General features: G+C 45.6%; 1 protein-coding gene and 1 long non-coding RNA gene across 2 annotated transcripts in view; both read right to left on the reverse strand.

Annotated features, from left to right (window-relative positions):
• The window catches only part of LOC307210357 (heparan sulfate glucosamine 3-O-sulfotransferase 3A1-like), a 71,900-nt gene extending 59,646 nt beyond the window's left edge, over positions 1-12,254 (reverse strand). The window contains exon 1 of the mRNA XM_079966211.1: positions 10,513-12,254. Within this exon, the coding sequence (XP_079822337.1) occupies positions 10,513-10,910 (398 nt within the window). The 5' untranslated portion in view covers positions 10,911-12,254. The remainder of the gene's footprint in view (positions 1-10,512) is intronic.
• The window catches only part of LOC307210429, a 963,897-nt gene that overhangs the window by 324,770 nt on the left and 623,386 nt on the right, over positions 1-15,741 (reverse strand). The gene's annotated exons all lie outside the window — the stretch shown is intronic.

Below are 15,741 nucleotides of genomic sequence, written 5' to 3' on the forward strand. Positions count from 1 at the left end.
TAGCACCTCTCAAAAACAACCCTTCACCCTAACGTCCTTAGTAATGATTTCTTTTCTCCCCCCACCCCACCCCATCCTTTGTAACTTACTCCCCTACATTTTTAACACAACCTACATAAGGTTTCCTTCACCCTCAGGCTTTATAAAGTCACATTACACTGAAAGAAGAGGGTGGGCGGGGGAAGCTTCACCTGCTATTGAACTCTGCCTGCTCAATAGACTTGCTCAACGATTCCTCAATTTTTTAAATCAATGAGGCCATTGTGACGGGCTACCCTCCCCCCCCCCCACTTACTCCTTTCCCAATTTCTCCCTTGTGAACCTAGGAACTTGCAGACGTGAAACAGAGAGAAAGCTGCTGCAGGCAATCAGCTTCCCCTGAAATATCCAGCCCACATGGATCCATCCATTGAGATGTCACAGCTTTCAAATTTAAAGCCCCGCTATTGTGTTTAAATAAGGATCTCTGCAGTGGGTGATCTGCCTTTGCAATAGGAGAGATGTGCTCTTAAGGGAAAGTATGGGTGGGAGCAGGGAAGAGACTTTGTTCCCCTTGAATCAACATGCAGCACTGCAGACATGTTTCATTTCCGATTCTGATCCATAAGCAAGCAGAAAGAATTTAACTGGCTAACAGGGGGATTAGCAAGAAGAGCACACTCTGCGTTCCTACAGTCTTGAAAATCACTGTCTTGTTGGGGTTTTTTAAGAAATAAAAGAGCTTAATCAGATTGACCTACTCAGCTTCTGTCCACAATATTACTAAACTTTTGATTTCTCATTAGAAAAGCAACATGAAACTCTGTTTCTATGCATCGTTTTTTAAATGTATGCTTCATTACTAAATATTTCCATTCTAGTAGGTCCATTAATGTTTTATTTTCAACTGTAGAGGTCACTGTTGTCCTCTTATGTAAGTAAAAAATAGAAACTAACCCAAGAGAACAACTTGAGAGACTGATGTTAAAGCCACTGTGCTCTTCTAATTGCATGTTCCAAACACCGTGTTCCACTAGGATATTTTAACATAAACATCCGTATGTTGTATTTGCTAGTTTTAATGGCTTGGAGCTTAATTAGGGATGGGATTTCTATACTGTCCAATAGTTTTATCAGGAAAATGCTCTTCCCTCCACAAAAAAGCTTTGGGTAGCCTGCAATCCTAAACACTCATACTAGAGAGTAAGCCTCGTGAACACAGTGAAACTTACTCCTGAGTAAACATGCATAGGATTGCACTGTTTATCTTCAGCTTTGTAGGAGACATGGAATATATGCTGTAACAACAATCCTCAAATCTTACTCCCAAGTAGTCCTGATGTATATACTTCAGAGAAAATTGGTTGCAAATTGCTTTGGTCTATAAAAATATGAACTAGAATCAAACAAGTGCTCTGTTGGCTTTGAATTTTTTGTATAAGAATAGTCACCAACTATATTGAGTACTTACTGAACTTGCCCATCAACAGTTCATCCTCCATATATTTCCATGCAAGGTGAATCTGACACTATTTTCAAATTACTCTAAGGAGTGAGATGGAAAACAGTAAATGCTTTTTTTCAAAAAAAGTTATTCAAAAAAGAATGGCACCATGAACTGTTGGGGTCTCCCCTCTGATCTCATTCTGACATCTTATTCCCGAAGACATTAGTTCCTAATGTATAAATGCATGGGGAGGAATTCAGTGCAGTGTTAAGGAGATTGTTGCATTTCAGCTTGCTGGGTGGAACAATCTCTCCTCTCATGTACTGCTCTGGGGTTCCCTGACCACTCCAAAGCCAATGTGGGGAGCACACATGAGTGAAAAGTCCCACTGTGCTAGCAGAAGACCTTCCACAGGCTTCTGCTATGAGGACTCATTAGCTGAATCCAGCTCTATGAGTGTGCCTCTGTTTTCTGTGTACCTTGAGTAATGAGGCAAATCAGGGCACTTTAGGACAGACTCACATGTACTTGAGTTGGACTACAACTTTTCAAAAGCTGTCTCAGTGCAGATCAGTGATCTGTTAAAGTGTCAAATAGCTCTGTGGCCACAGTTTCAATTTGATGGATTGGTTTAGCTTTTAATTGCAGTGTATTGTTTTCTGAAGCCACTCCAATCACCACAGTATGGTGAAAGGTGGTTGTGGTGATGAATTATAAGATAGATTAAATAAAACCATGCAGAAATAAAAGTGTCTCCAAGATCTATTGTACCTATGTGAAAATTATTATGGCCACTTAAAAAAAAATTTAATTGCACTGCAATGTTTGAGGCCAGTGGCAGATCTTGGGGTCTCAAATTTCTGCAGTGCCCTCCCCCTCACCTCTTATCTTCCATTCTACATCACAGTTGTGGCACCTCCAAGACTCCATACCCAGTGTGACTGAACCAGTCATGCTCTCTTAAATTCACTGCTGATGAGGCAGCTCCTTTATCCAATCCTGCATTCCTTACTCAGACAAAGTTTCTGAAACTATATGCAAAGAGTTTCCTCCCAAAGCTATTTCCTTGATTGCACTGGAATTTATGTCCAAGTCTCCTTAGGATCACAACTAAGTATAAAACAGTTTCCTTGAGTATCAGCCAGACTTTGTGACCACACACTGTCCCCAAAGTCAGGTGTTTATTTTCAAAGTCAAGAAAAATGTGCTTAAAAATAAATGTGAAAAACCTCAGAAGTTTTAATGTTTCCTTTCTGATTCTCTTTCAAGGCACGCAAAATTGGATAACTGCACAGTTAAGAAAATACCATTCCTCAGACAGCTTTGGGCTTCAGGAATAGAAAGTCTTTATTATCAGGGGGGAAATGCATCTGGTTGGTATACCACAGAATTCATGGGGTTAAAGGGGCATAAATTGGCATCTAAATATGGGACTCCTGTTTCAAGAACAATGCTTCAGTTACAACAGGGATGAAGAACCTGTGGCCCTCCAGAAATTGTTGGACACCAGATCCCAGTGAGCACAACCAATGGTAAGGACTGCTGGTAGCTCAAGTCAGTTAGGTTCCCATTCCTGACCTACAACCAGAATGTCTAAGCTTGTAATCCTATAGACCAGACCAGTGGTTCTCTCTGGGCCACACCTTCAGAATAAACCTTTGATCAGACCACACCAATTTTTTTATTGATAGGAAATACACTGGAGAACAATAAGAAGCAACTCCTAGCAGTGCTTGATTTATAACACAAAACACAACGACTTTATAATATGATCACGGGACACCCAGAAATGCAACTACATAAGAACATGAATCATTCCCAAAATATGTTGATTGTCCTTGAATCTTCCCACTACACTTGCCATCCTCTGTTGCCACATCATTGTGTTGCACCACATCCTTTGAGAACCACTGCTATAGACACTCCCAGGTAGGTGTCTACAGGATTGCTGACTTAGACATTCTGGCTGTAGCTCAAGACTTACTCTGAGCCCTACTGAATGCAGTAGGATGTATTATTGAGCAGACATACATCAGATGGCACTGCACATAACTTGTTCTGCTTCTCCCTTTATCCTTACTCTTTCAAACCAACCAAGCAACAGGTTCAACCACAGGAATAATTAGAGTTGAGGTCAGATCAGAACAAGGGGTGATATTCAACACAATTTTACCCAGAGTAGACCCACTGACATCAGTGGACCTAACTTAGTGATGTTAATTCATTTCAGTCGGTGTACTCTGAATAAAACTTAGCTGAATAGGTGTTATCCGAGGAGTACAGTGCAATCATTAGCATGTGTACTCAGAGTAAATTCCATTGCATTCATTTCCCTGGCAAGTGAGCCTTTGACTGAAGTCTTACCCGATCCTAGACTTTACAGGGAAGGCCTACTGATGATCATTTGGAAGGATGTTTCATTGCTAAGTGTGCACCAATCCCAGCCTTAAAGCCCTTTGTTCCACTCCTGCGTACTTGACGGGAAACAAAGCATTTCTGCCGTGCAACAAAGACAAATTGCTTGCTGAGCCAACAAGCTATTTTCATATTAACTTGCCAGAGGACACAACTTTATTAACTTTAAATGACAGGAGCACGTGGGAGAACCATCTAAACAATGCAAATTGCAAATAAGACAATTGCCCTTTGGCTTTCATGTTTATTTTCACATTGTGGTCTCTTTTTTTGTCCCCTTTCCCAATGAATGATGAATGCATTCTATTAAAAAAATATTTGATTGGATTTGATTAAAGCTGTCTTTGCAGGCACCTCCTGTAACCGACGTTTATTAGATTTCTCAAAATTCTACCATTGTGAAAGTGGCTTATTTAAGGAAATGAAGCAGAGTGGAGGGTGGGGGGTCAGGTCTGAACTGAAGACATTCCTGCAAGGTGTTGCACAGCCCTCAGCTACAGGATGGAAGAAACTTAGGACACAAACATCCACTAAACATCCACTGACTGAGAGCCCCACTACACAAGTGGAACATCAAGTATGCTGAAGGAAAGGCTGAAATGGGGCACATTCATGGCAGGGCAGTGGAGGGGCACACTTGTGTTGTATCCTACATTCCTACAATCCACAGTTGGACCTCCATCTGTGGCACAGTTTTTAATGTCACCACAAATCTAGTGCAGGAAATTGTCCTTCCATTGACTTCCATTGAGTCCACACCAGCATGGTGCAACTCAGCACCCAATCACAGCACATCACCCACTGGTATATAAACCTAAGAGGAGGATAAGGCAAATGCATGGGATGATACTTCTCTGGCCTCGTGTCATACCTAGACTTCCCAAGGGGTAGTTCTGAGCACCTTGCCACAAAAGGGAGACCTGCACAAGCAGCCTGACACATGGGGACTTAACACACTGCTAGCATTTCCTTTCTAAGAACCTTAACATGCACCTCAACCTGGGACTCCAGCCACAAACTGGAGACTGCAAACACCAGACTCCACACCAACTGCAAACACCAGGCTCCACACCAAAAATTGGGGGTGCAAGGGCAGAGCAGGTGAGCAAAGGAAGAGAAAGCATTGGGGCCAAGTATGATTTGCCACGACTGTCTCCCATACCTCTCTCACACATACTTTACTATAGGTGAATACATTCAGGTTAAGTGCCCTGTTGACAAAGGCCAGGCACTCCCCTCCAGCTGCCACCACTGCTGTCCAAACTGTCATGAGCACATCTACCTTAGAAGATCACAGCCCAAATGAACAGCAATGCAAAACTATGAGAATTCAGTCACTGAAATCCACCCCCATGATGACTGGTGGTGAGGAGTGGTTGAGACCTGAGCACTGTCTGAGCACTTAGGTGGCCACTACTCCCTCTTCTCTCTCACTCCTAACAAGCACAGCTGCTGGTGCATCTGGGTTCAGGGGCTTCGGATGTGCTCCAGCTGCTGCCTAACGCTTGGCAAATATTCTGTGGCTCCCCTTTCTCTCCTCAATTATAGCATCCTGGTGACCTAGCTTGTTCCAGACAGGGCACAAGATAGGCAAGCAACAGGTGAGGGTGGTCCCAGCACGGAGCTGGAACCACACGTTCTCCTACTCTGGTTCCTGTCAAGCTGTCCATCTAAGGCACAGAGCCCTGGTGAAGTGATTGTTTGGCAATCCCAAATAAAAGTCTTTCCCTTTCAGGATCTCCCCTGTTCCAGTTGCCATGCAAAGCAGTTTAGAAATAAAATGGATAAAAGGCTGTGACTTTTCCATATGTGTTTTTATTTGTTGCTAGGGATATTAAGAGTTTGAAGAAGAAGAAGAAGAGTTTGGATTTGATATCCCACTTTATCACTACCCTAAGGAGTCTCAAAGTGGCTACCAATTTCCTTTCCCTTCCTCCCCCACAACAAACACTCTCTGAGGTGAGTGGGGCTGAGAGACTTCAGAGAAGTGTGACTGGCCCAAGGTCACTCAGCAGCTGCATGTGGAGGAACTGGGAAGCGAACCCAGTTCCCCAGATTACGAGTCCACTGCTCTTAACCACTACACCAATAGGGATGCTTTCTCTAACCCTACTATGATCTGGCTTCAGCTTATTTCAGGATGGGATCCTGCAAGTGGAGATAGAGAACTATGATCTCCCTTCTCTCTACCCACTCAAATTTCATGAAACAAGCCCATCAGGAGGCACAAGTGGAGGTAGCTGGTTTGTCAAAGTAGTCAGTTTGGGGGTGTGGGGTGCGAGAGGGGCAGTGAATCCTGCTGTATGCTACTTGGCAGGGTCAAGCCATCAGGCAAAATAGCACAAGTGCATGGATTGGTAACATTCATTCATTCATTCATTTCTTAATTGACAGTGCTTTTATACTACCCAATAACTAATAATCTCTGGGCAGTCAACAATTAAATGTAAATGCATTTCACACACAGGCATACATAGCTGAGACAAGATGGGCTGGTGGGGGGGGGAAGAGAGCGCTCTTGAGTGGCGGGATTTGGAGAGCGAGTGTTTTCCTTTTCTTTCCTTCCTTCCTACTGTACCTGCCAACTCCTGTTTATATCCTGAAGGGCCAGTTTCATTTTTAATACAGCTGTTTTGCCCAACAGCAATTTCACACAAAACAGCTGTGTGTGTGTGTGTGTGTGTGTGTGTGTGTACCACAACCACATCCTCAGCAGCAACTGGCAGAAACAACACCCAATGAGATGTCTCCACGTGTAAAAAAAGAGCCCTTCCACATTTTGACCTCACAATGCACATCAGGGAACAAGCAATTTCATGCTGGAGGTTTTATCAGATTTATCCATGGGGGATAAATTGGGGGGAAAGTATGGGCTTCACAGGATGTTTTGTGGATAGTGGCAACCCTTGCCCCCCCCCAAAAAAAAATCACTGTGCAAGTAGCTTCAAACCCACATCAAGCTCCTGTGTGGATGAGCCCATGATGATGCATAAACAATCAGTTTTGGCTACATGACGATGACACTGAAAGAAAACAAAGGAAATTCTACTCACACCCTGAAAGGGGTCAAAATAATCACACATGGCCCCAAAGCTGAAAGGGTAAAGTCCCTTCTGCCATTTACAAAAAGTGTTTGTCAATCTGCTTGCGTATGCCTGATTCACACAACCATTCCCCTTCAAAAAAAGGGTGTGTGTGGAAGAAGTGTACCCTTTTCCAGCACAAGTCCAGCAGTCTGTCTAGTATACCAGGTGCAGGAATCCTGTGGTTCTCCAGGTGTTGCTGCACTACAGCTCCCATCATCCCTTGCCATTGGCCATGCAGGACGCAGTTTATGGGTGTTGTAGTTCAGCAACTTTTTCTACAGATCACAACAAGGCACAAGAAGGATGGAGACAGTGTAGCTCCTCACTAGCACTGTCACAGCATTTCCCAATAGCGGCCTGTGACACATGTGCAGGTGCAAGCCCTGCCAACTCCAGGAAAAGCTGGGGAGAGCTCCTGCCTCATACCTGGGAGAGTCGCTGCCAGCCAGTGTAGACAGCACTGAGCTATACAGAACAATTATCTGACTTGGAATAAAACTTGCCCTGGTCCGATGCAGCCCTTCGATCAATTTTATTTTTGGCCCCTAAACCCACTGATTTTGGCAGCAGCAAAAACAAAAAAAGGAGACACGGTACAGGAGCCCTGATGGGGATGCCAGTTGTCTCCTCTGTGGCCATCAGTTTAATCATTTGAGGAGCTGAAAGGGAACAATACCCCCCAGCTCATCTGCACAGATCAGGCTGTGTGTCTATGCATGCCAGAATGTGCCACAGCCACACCTACGTTTGGCCTCACACAACTGGCATACCCACCTCCCACCTCCCAAAGTTGGGAAAGGGTGAATATAGTTCTAATATCAAAAACACCCACTTACCAAGGAATAAACCTCAGTTAACAGTGGAACAGACACTCACAAGAGGTGGTGGACTCTCCTTCCTTGTGGGTTTTCAAGTAGAGGTTGGATGACCAAGTGTCATGTATGATTTAGTTGAGATTCCTGCAATGTAGCAGGTTGGACTAGATGCATACAAGACTGTAGTGTCAAGCACACCTAACTTTGCCTCTGGATTGGGCCCACGGTTTTTAGAAGGACCTTTTGCACGGCATCAAAAATTCTCCATCAAAGGCTCCAGTTGCACAAATCCCTCATGACTGCATAAATGTGTCAATGGCAGAAGAAATAAAATGACAAAAGTATTTACAGGAACAGAGAGGTGGTTAATTGCACTAATTTCCCACAATCCACTGGCAAGAATGTTAAGAGCTTTAAAACAGACAATCAGTGAGCACACACAACTAATTTCTTAACTTCTAAAAAAAAACCACCCCTCTTTCTTTTTAATTTTGCTGGATACAAGTCTGTAAAAATGAGAGCCTACCCATGTTTCGCAATGCACATCCCTTTTAATGGAAGTAGATGGGCTGTTATTCTTACAGTTTGTTTTAATTTAACAACTAGTAGTAAAAGAAATCCTGAGGAAGGAACTAGAGATGGAACCGCCTGTCCTTTAGCAGAAATCATCACCTTTCAGACTGTTTGAACAAGTGGCAAATTGGAAGCTTTACAATCCTCGCATCAGGAATTCAAACCTGAAGACCTCTGTTGGCTGAAACACACATTCAATTCCAAATAGTCTGTTCCACTTTTTATTCTGCATTATAAGTGGTGCATTCCAAATTTTGAAGCACTCGTGGCATCACTCCTGCAAATCAGAGTTTTGCCAAGGGCTGCCTTTCTTCTACCTCCTCACCCCACCCTCGAATCCCAAACGAGCCCATGATTAATTGAGTTTTGCCAATCATGTTTGTACACCTCCTCTTTGACCCTGTAGATAAGGGTGAAGGGGGGTCTGAGACAGATACAGAGTGAGGTCACTTTCAAGACTGAGGCTGGAAAGGTCAGATATAACGAATAGAGTTGATTGCTCAGAGGGGGGAGAAAGTGGGTTCATGGAATGTAGGACAATTAATTAAGGATTTCTTTACAGAAAGTTTGATGCATTCACAATATTTATCAGGAAGGACTGACTGGAGCTGGCTGCAACAATGTCCTGAAGACGACTTCTGAGCTTTTTAATGCTGCAAATCTGAGCACACTTGACTTGGTAAAACTTTATCGGAATCAAGAAAGTTTGCTTCACTTCCAGATACATGCGCTGCAGATCAAGTTGTGAAGATAGGAAGTAGTTCCTAATCTAACATGAAAAGGAGATGAGGCTGCGTGTAGGAAGAGCAAATGGAGTTATAGGGAGTGGGGCTCCTCTCTTAGGGATGCTCATTTGTGGGACTTCTGAGGTTCAAAGCTGGCTGATGCAAAACGTCTTACACAAGGAGTCGCCATACTGAGTACAATTGGTTGTGCTCAGAGTGATGGTTAAAGGTGGGCTTGTGGGACAGGTGTGAAGATGAAGTGTAGGGCTGGAGACCCAGCTTTAAGCATGCAAACACATTATTAATCAAAAGGCCAACTAGCGAAAGCTGCTTTACCCATACCTTGTCGTGAAAACACTGTGGTTACCCTTGTGAAAAAGTCAGGGCTGTAAGCAACTTTGACAGTTGAGGTAGAACAACTCAAGTCAGACAGTTAAAGATGCAGGGCTGAGATCCCGTCATAGGTTTGGTACCAGAGAAGATAAATACAGGTCAATGGGGAGGCTGTGGACAGGAGTTACAGTCTCATGGTTGGTTAATGATTTATTTATTTTTTTTATTCCACAAGATTTATATACCACTTGATTGTAATAAAACCTCAAAGTGGTTTACAAAAAGATTGTGTCAAGGCCTTTGACTTTTTTAAAAACAAAAAACAAAAAATGAGAGGCTTTAGGAAGATTTGGGCATCAAAGTTTGCCTTTTGTGAAGGAGATATTGGAGCTCTGAAGTGGGTTTTAAACACAAGGCTTTAATCTTGGTGGGAGAATCTCAGGGCAAAGGCCAATAGATTTCTGTGGTTGTGGAAAGGAATGTTTGCAGATTTTATGGACCTAGGACAGTAGCAAGGTCTCAGGGAGAGTTTGCAAAGCATGATGGGGGCGGGGGGGGACTCAGGACTGGTCTGGGCAGAGCATCACACACATTTCCTTAAGAGGAACCCAACCAAGTTTAGGAATACTCTCGCCATTGTTCAAAGGCCCAGAAGTAATTCTGCCCTCTATGACCTGGCCAGTCCTGGAATATGCAAATCAATCAGTGTTTCTGAACATGTACAAATGATATTTCCCTCAGCATTAAATAACCACAGCATGTCCCATACACTTCAAATTAAAAAGCAGTGCTTCCAAGGCAGAAATAATAGTTTTAAGACCCTCAGCATTGCCACAAATAATACTCAAAACCTATACATGTTTACGCAGGAGAAAGTATTAGTGTTCATAGGGGTTAGGAATTCCCAAGGTAAGTATGCATGGCTTTCTGTTCCACACAGTTGGATGCATGGCACTGAGTGACAGGAACCCTAAGTTCATATCCCCTTAATTGCCCACACAATATTTCTCAAGAGTAGCAAGCAGTCTGGGCAGGACAGAATCCGGATTCACACAAGAGTAAGGAAGGGGAGGAGAAGGGCGCCCAGTCCCTCTCCTGAGCCAAGCCAACGTTCAAGAGCAGCGCATCCTCATCCATACCTGTACCAGGCGAGCCCCCGGCCATAGTTCCGATCGAAGAAGTGCGGCTCGGCGCCCGCCGCCCTCACGTCCGGGTGGACCCGCAGGAACTCAAGCAGCGCCCTCGTGCCGCCCTTCTTCACGCCGATGATCACCGCCTGCGGCAGCCGCTTTGTGCCTTCTCCCGCCGCCTGGGGCTGCAGCGAAGGATCGCGGGGCGTGGCGGCGCCCTCGTCGCCCGGCGCGAGCGGGATCGGGGCCGGCTCTCTGGTGAGGACGCGCGCAGCCCCGGCCAGGCAGTAACTGGCGTAGATAGACATGAGGAGCGAGCCGAGGACCAGCAGCAGCTTCCGCAGGGCGCGCCGGGGCAGGGGCTCTGGGCCAGGCGCTGAGGCGGGGGGCACCCCTCCCCGGGCCATGCTAGGCGGCCCCCCGCGCCGGGGCCATCGCCCCCTACTCTCAGCCCCTTAGCCCTGCCTGGCGGGGAGCGGGCAACCCCATCATAGACGGCTCGGATCGGGGTCCGCTGACGGGTTTGGGTGGAGGGGGTGGGGAGCAAGGGCAGAAGGCGCAGCTGGTTTTCCCCCGTGCGCGGAGCTTCACGGGCGCATCATTCCAGCGGCCAGGCGTTGGAGTCGGGCGGGGGTTGGGGTCTGGGCACCTGGGCTTAAACCAGGCCTTCGAGGGAGCCTCGCAGCAGCCCAGCCGCTGCGAAAGGGGCGGGTAGCATCAACTCCAGCTGGGAGGCGAGTTTGGCGCATCTCCGGTCAAAGCGCAGCCAAGGAGCAGCGCGCCTGAGCGCGGGGGAAACACTGCCAGGCGCCTCTCGGAGGGAGCGCGGCACATCCAGGCGGAGATCCGAAGCGCGGCCAGATCCGGGAGGCAGCCGCTGGAGGAGGATGCGCTCAAGGTTTCAAGGAGAGGTTCTGTCGCCGAGAGGGCTCTCCTCTCTCTGCCACAGCGTCTGTCGGCCGCCCAGGCTGAGATCCCGGGTGATCGTTGCTGCTTATGGAGGAAAGAAGGGAAGCCAGTCCCACCCCGGTCTGCTGGAGCTTTGTGCGCAGCAGAAGAAGAAACAAACGAGTCCTGAGCCGGCAACTCTTCCCAAGCCACCTCGGGTCGCAGATGCTGCCGCGCGCGGTGTTGCTTTTCCGCCGCTCCTCGCTCGGATTTTGCGCGCTCCTTAGCTGTCCAGCAGCAGCGCCCACCTCGCGCGGACGAGTAGACGAAAATCCTCCCAATCGCCTGTCACCTTTCTTTCCTGCGGTGCTCCCTTTCCCCGGCTGCTCCAGCGGCTACCACACGTGGAGCTCTTGATTGTAGCAAAAACTTCTCCGAAAGGCACCTCCGAAGCTTGAGCGACGGGCCCAGGAGCCAACGGAACGTTGGCAAAAGCAAAGTGGGCGGAGATACCTTTCAGAGAGGACTCTGAGTGGAGGCGGAGAAAGAAGTAGTTGGGACACACCCCGCGCAGTCACTTGGGATAGGGAGGGAGTTTCTTTTGGGAGATACAGTACTTCTCCAACCACTACCTTCGAAATTCAGAGCTGGAGATGTATAACTATTGCCAACTTCAGAAGCACTTCTGAAGCCTGATCCTGCTCATGCTATTTACTCGGATGTGAATTCCACTCATTTTTCTGGGTTTATGAAACCATTTCTCTGGGTTTATGAAATCCAGTGGTGCAATGGTAAATTCTCAAGTGCAGACACCTTTCATGACAGATCCGCAAAACCACACAAAACTATACGGCAATTTTTTTTTACCACTGCAGATATTCTGACTTCAGTACTAAGCCTTCCCTTCCCTCACCCTGCCTCCCGCTGTGCTTTACAGAAGAGCTCTGGTGGACTCAAAAGCTTACCCCCTATTTTGTAACATTTTGGTTGGTCATAATAAAATGATTTGGGAATATTTAAAAAAAAAAAAGTGTCAGTGCCTTAGCCATGCGTGCTAATGTAGCCTTAGATTAGATGGCGAGTTTCTCCCTGAGAAAAGCTTATTTGCCATGCAGAGGATTTGCAAATAGCCCATCAGGAGATGACATTATTGGTCCTGCTGTGAAATAAGTGGTAATGTGCGGATGCAACTACATAACACTTAGGTAAAGGCTATGTGTGCTCTTTGCTCAGAGAAAACTCACTGAAATTAATGAACATGACAAATTTAAGTGAGTCTCTCTGAGTAAAACTTTATGACCACACGTATAACAAGTCCATACACCCTCACATCCTTGCAACATCTCTAAATAGCAGGTTTATCCCAGTTTTACAGATGGGGAAAACTGAACCTATTGCAGCAAGTGTTTTGTGTAGAATCATTCAGTGATTGCACGGCAAAACAAGAAATGTAAACCTAGGACTCAGTCTGGGTGCTCTGCTCTCTTGGTCACACTGCCAATAGTCTCTGGCCAAGTGTAGGCAAATGGTGTTGGAGAATTGGGCTCTAATATTTTAACATTAACCATTTTAACATTCTAGCTTTTTTTCTTTTTTACAGCAACCAGATACAAAGACAGGGAGAGATACTTTCTATCAACAGTTGTTTGGAAAAGGGGATTTTTCTGCTCTCTCCAATAACCATCAAGTTAAGTGGGTAGGTGGGAAATAAAATTAGCAAGAAAGAAGAAGGGTGAGTAGGAGCTCCTGAACAAATTGCCCCATGAATATCCGACAGCAGACTAACTGCTTTCTACATGGGTGCTGTAACTATGAAGCTAACTGTGAATCAGAGCTGTAGAATTTTATACAACTGACTGTAACCCACTAACTGAGAGCCATTGTTTGCTTTGTCCCAACTCCCAACTAGGAAGCCACACTTTCAAAAGGTAATAGAAGCACATGAACAGGAGCAAAGGAGGGCAAAGAAGATAGGCAGCAAGGTTGTGGGTGCGGGGGAGGCTTAAGAGAGGCTGAAAGAACTGGAGAAGACTGAAGAGGAGACACCCATGACAGCAGATTTCACATACCCAAAGGGCTCTCTCACGAAGGGACAGAGCAAACACTTGTTCTCTGATGGTCCAGAAGGCAAGACGAGGTCTCATGAGCTGAAGCTACAGGAGGGTGGATTTTGATTGAAATGTTCTGAAAAACACATCAAGGGTAAGAGCCATTTGAAAATAGAATCAATTACTTTGGAGGTGATGAGATCTCCCATCTTGGAGAACTCTAGAGAGGCTGGACCACCATCTTTGGGGAATTAGAATCATAGAATCATAGAGTTGGAAGAGACCACAAGGGCCATCGAGTCCAACCTCCTGCCAAGCAGGAAACACCATCAGAGCACTCCTGACATATGGTTGTCAAGCCTCTGCTTAAAGACCTCCAAAGAAGGAGACTCCACCACACTCCTTGGCAGCAAATTCCACTGTCGAACAGCTCTTACTGTCAGGAAGTTCTTCCTAATGTTTAGGTGGAATCTTCTTTCTTGTAGTTTGGATCCATTGCTCCGTGTCCGCTTCTCTGGAGCAGCAGAAAACAACCTTTCTCCCTCCTCTATGTGACATCCTTTTATATATTTGAACATGGCTATCATATCACCCCTTAACCTCCTCTTCTCCAGGCTAAACATGCCCAGCTCCCTTAGCCGTTCCTCATAAGGCATCATTTCCAGGCCTTTGACCATTTTGGTTGCCCTCCTCTGGACACGTTCCGGTTTGTCAGTGTCCTTCTTGAACTGTGGTGCCCAGAACTGGACACAGTACTCCAGGTGAGGTCTGACCAGAGCAGAATACAGTGGCACTATTACTTCCCTTGATCTAGATGCAATACTCCTATTGATGCAGCCCAGAATTGCATTGGCTTTTTTAGCTGTTGGCTCATGTTTTTAGACTGTTGGCTCATGTCAAGTTTGTGGTCAACCAAGACTCCTAGATCCTTTTCACATGTACTGCTCTCAAGCCAGGTGTCACCCATCTTGTATTTGTGCCTCTCATTTTTTTTGCCCAAGTGCAATACTTTACATTTCTCCCTGTTAAAATTCATCTTGTTTGTTTTGGCCCAGTTCTCTAATCTGTCAAGGTCATTTTGAAATGTGATCCTGTCGTCTGGGGTGTTAGCCACCCCTCCCAGTTTGGTGTCATCTGCAAATTTGATCAGGATGCCCTTGAGTCCATCATCCAAGTCATTGATAAAGATGTTGAATAAGACCGGGCCCAAGACAGAACCCTGTGGCACCCCACTAGTCACTCTTCTCCAGGATGAAGAGGAACCATTGATGAGCACCCTTTGGGTTCGGTCAGTCAGCCAGTTACAAATCCACTGAGTGGTAGCATAGTCAAGACCGCATTTTACCAGCTTCTTTACAAGAATATCATGGGGCACCTTGTCAAATGCCTTGCTGAAATCAAGGTAGGCTACATCCACTGCGTTCCCTTCATCTACCAGGCTTGTAATTCTGTCAAAAAACGAGATCAGGTTAGTCTGACATGACTTATTTTTCAGAAATCCATGCTGACTATTGGTGATCATAGGATTCCTTTCTAGGTGCTCACAGACTGTTTGCTTAATGATCTGCTCCAGAATCTTCCCTGGTATTGATGTCAGACTGACTGGGCGGTAATTATTTGGGTCCTCTCTTTTCCCCTTTTTTGTTGTAGCTCTGGATTTACTGCATCAAGCAAGGAGCCAGACCAGGTGGCCTAGAAGATTCAGAGAAACGCAATCTAGGATTCTCTGATCTTGCTTCCTGGCAGGAATCCTGTGCCTTTAAACTGTTGTGCAACAGGTACAGGAAAGTTAACTGTGAAATCTTTTCCATCTTGGCACAGCTGTTAAAGTCACAGGAACCACACTGGAAAAGATGCAAGGTGAAAAGCAAAATGAGTGCAAAAAGTCACCTTTATAGTGATAAAAGTCCCAAGGTGATACTGCACTCACTCATAGATATCACTTGTTCCAGCACAACACCCACGTTCCTTGGCTATTCTAACACACTGTGTGGCACACACCTTCCTCCTAACCTCTGCAAGTGTTGCTCAATGCTTATCAGTGTGGAGATCCCCTATTAATGTGTCCCCCAGCAACTTTTTGCATAAATTGATGCAGATCTGGCAGAATTATACATCTGAGGGCACCTATTTCCACACACAAATCACCGTGGCTATACTAGGAATATATATATATATTGTTCTTTTTATATTCCTCTCATCACTTAAACTGTTCTGCTTGAGGAGTGAATAACATATAGTAATTTCCTTGCATTTCAGCTGAAAATGCCTGATAGTAAGGGCATCATTATTTCATAGCCTG

This window comes from Podarcis cretensis (assembly GCF_951804945.1).
Source record: "Podarcis cretensis genome assembly, chromosome: 2".
Classification (NCBI taxonomy): Eukaryota; Metazoa; Chordata; class Lepidosauria; order Squamata; family Lacertidae; genus Podarcis; species Podarcis cretensis.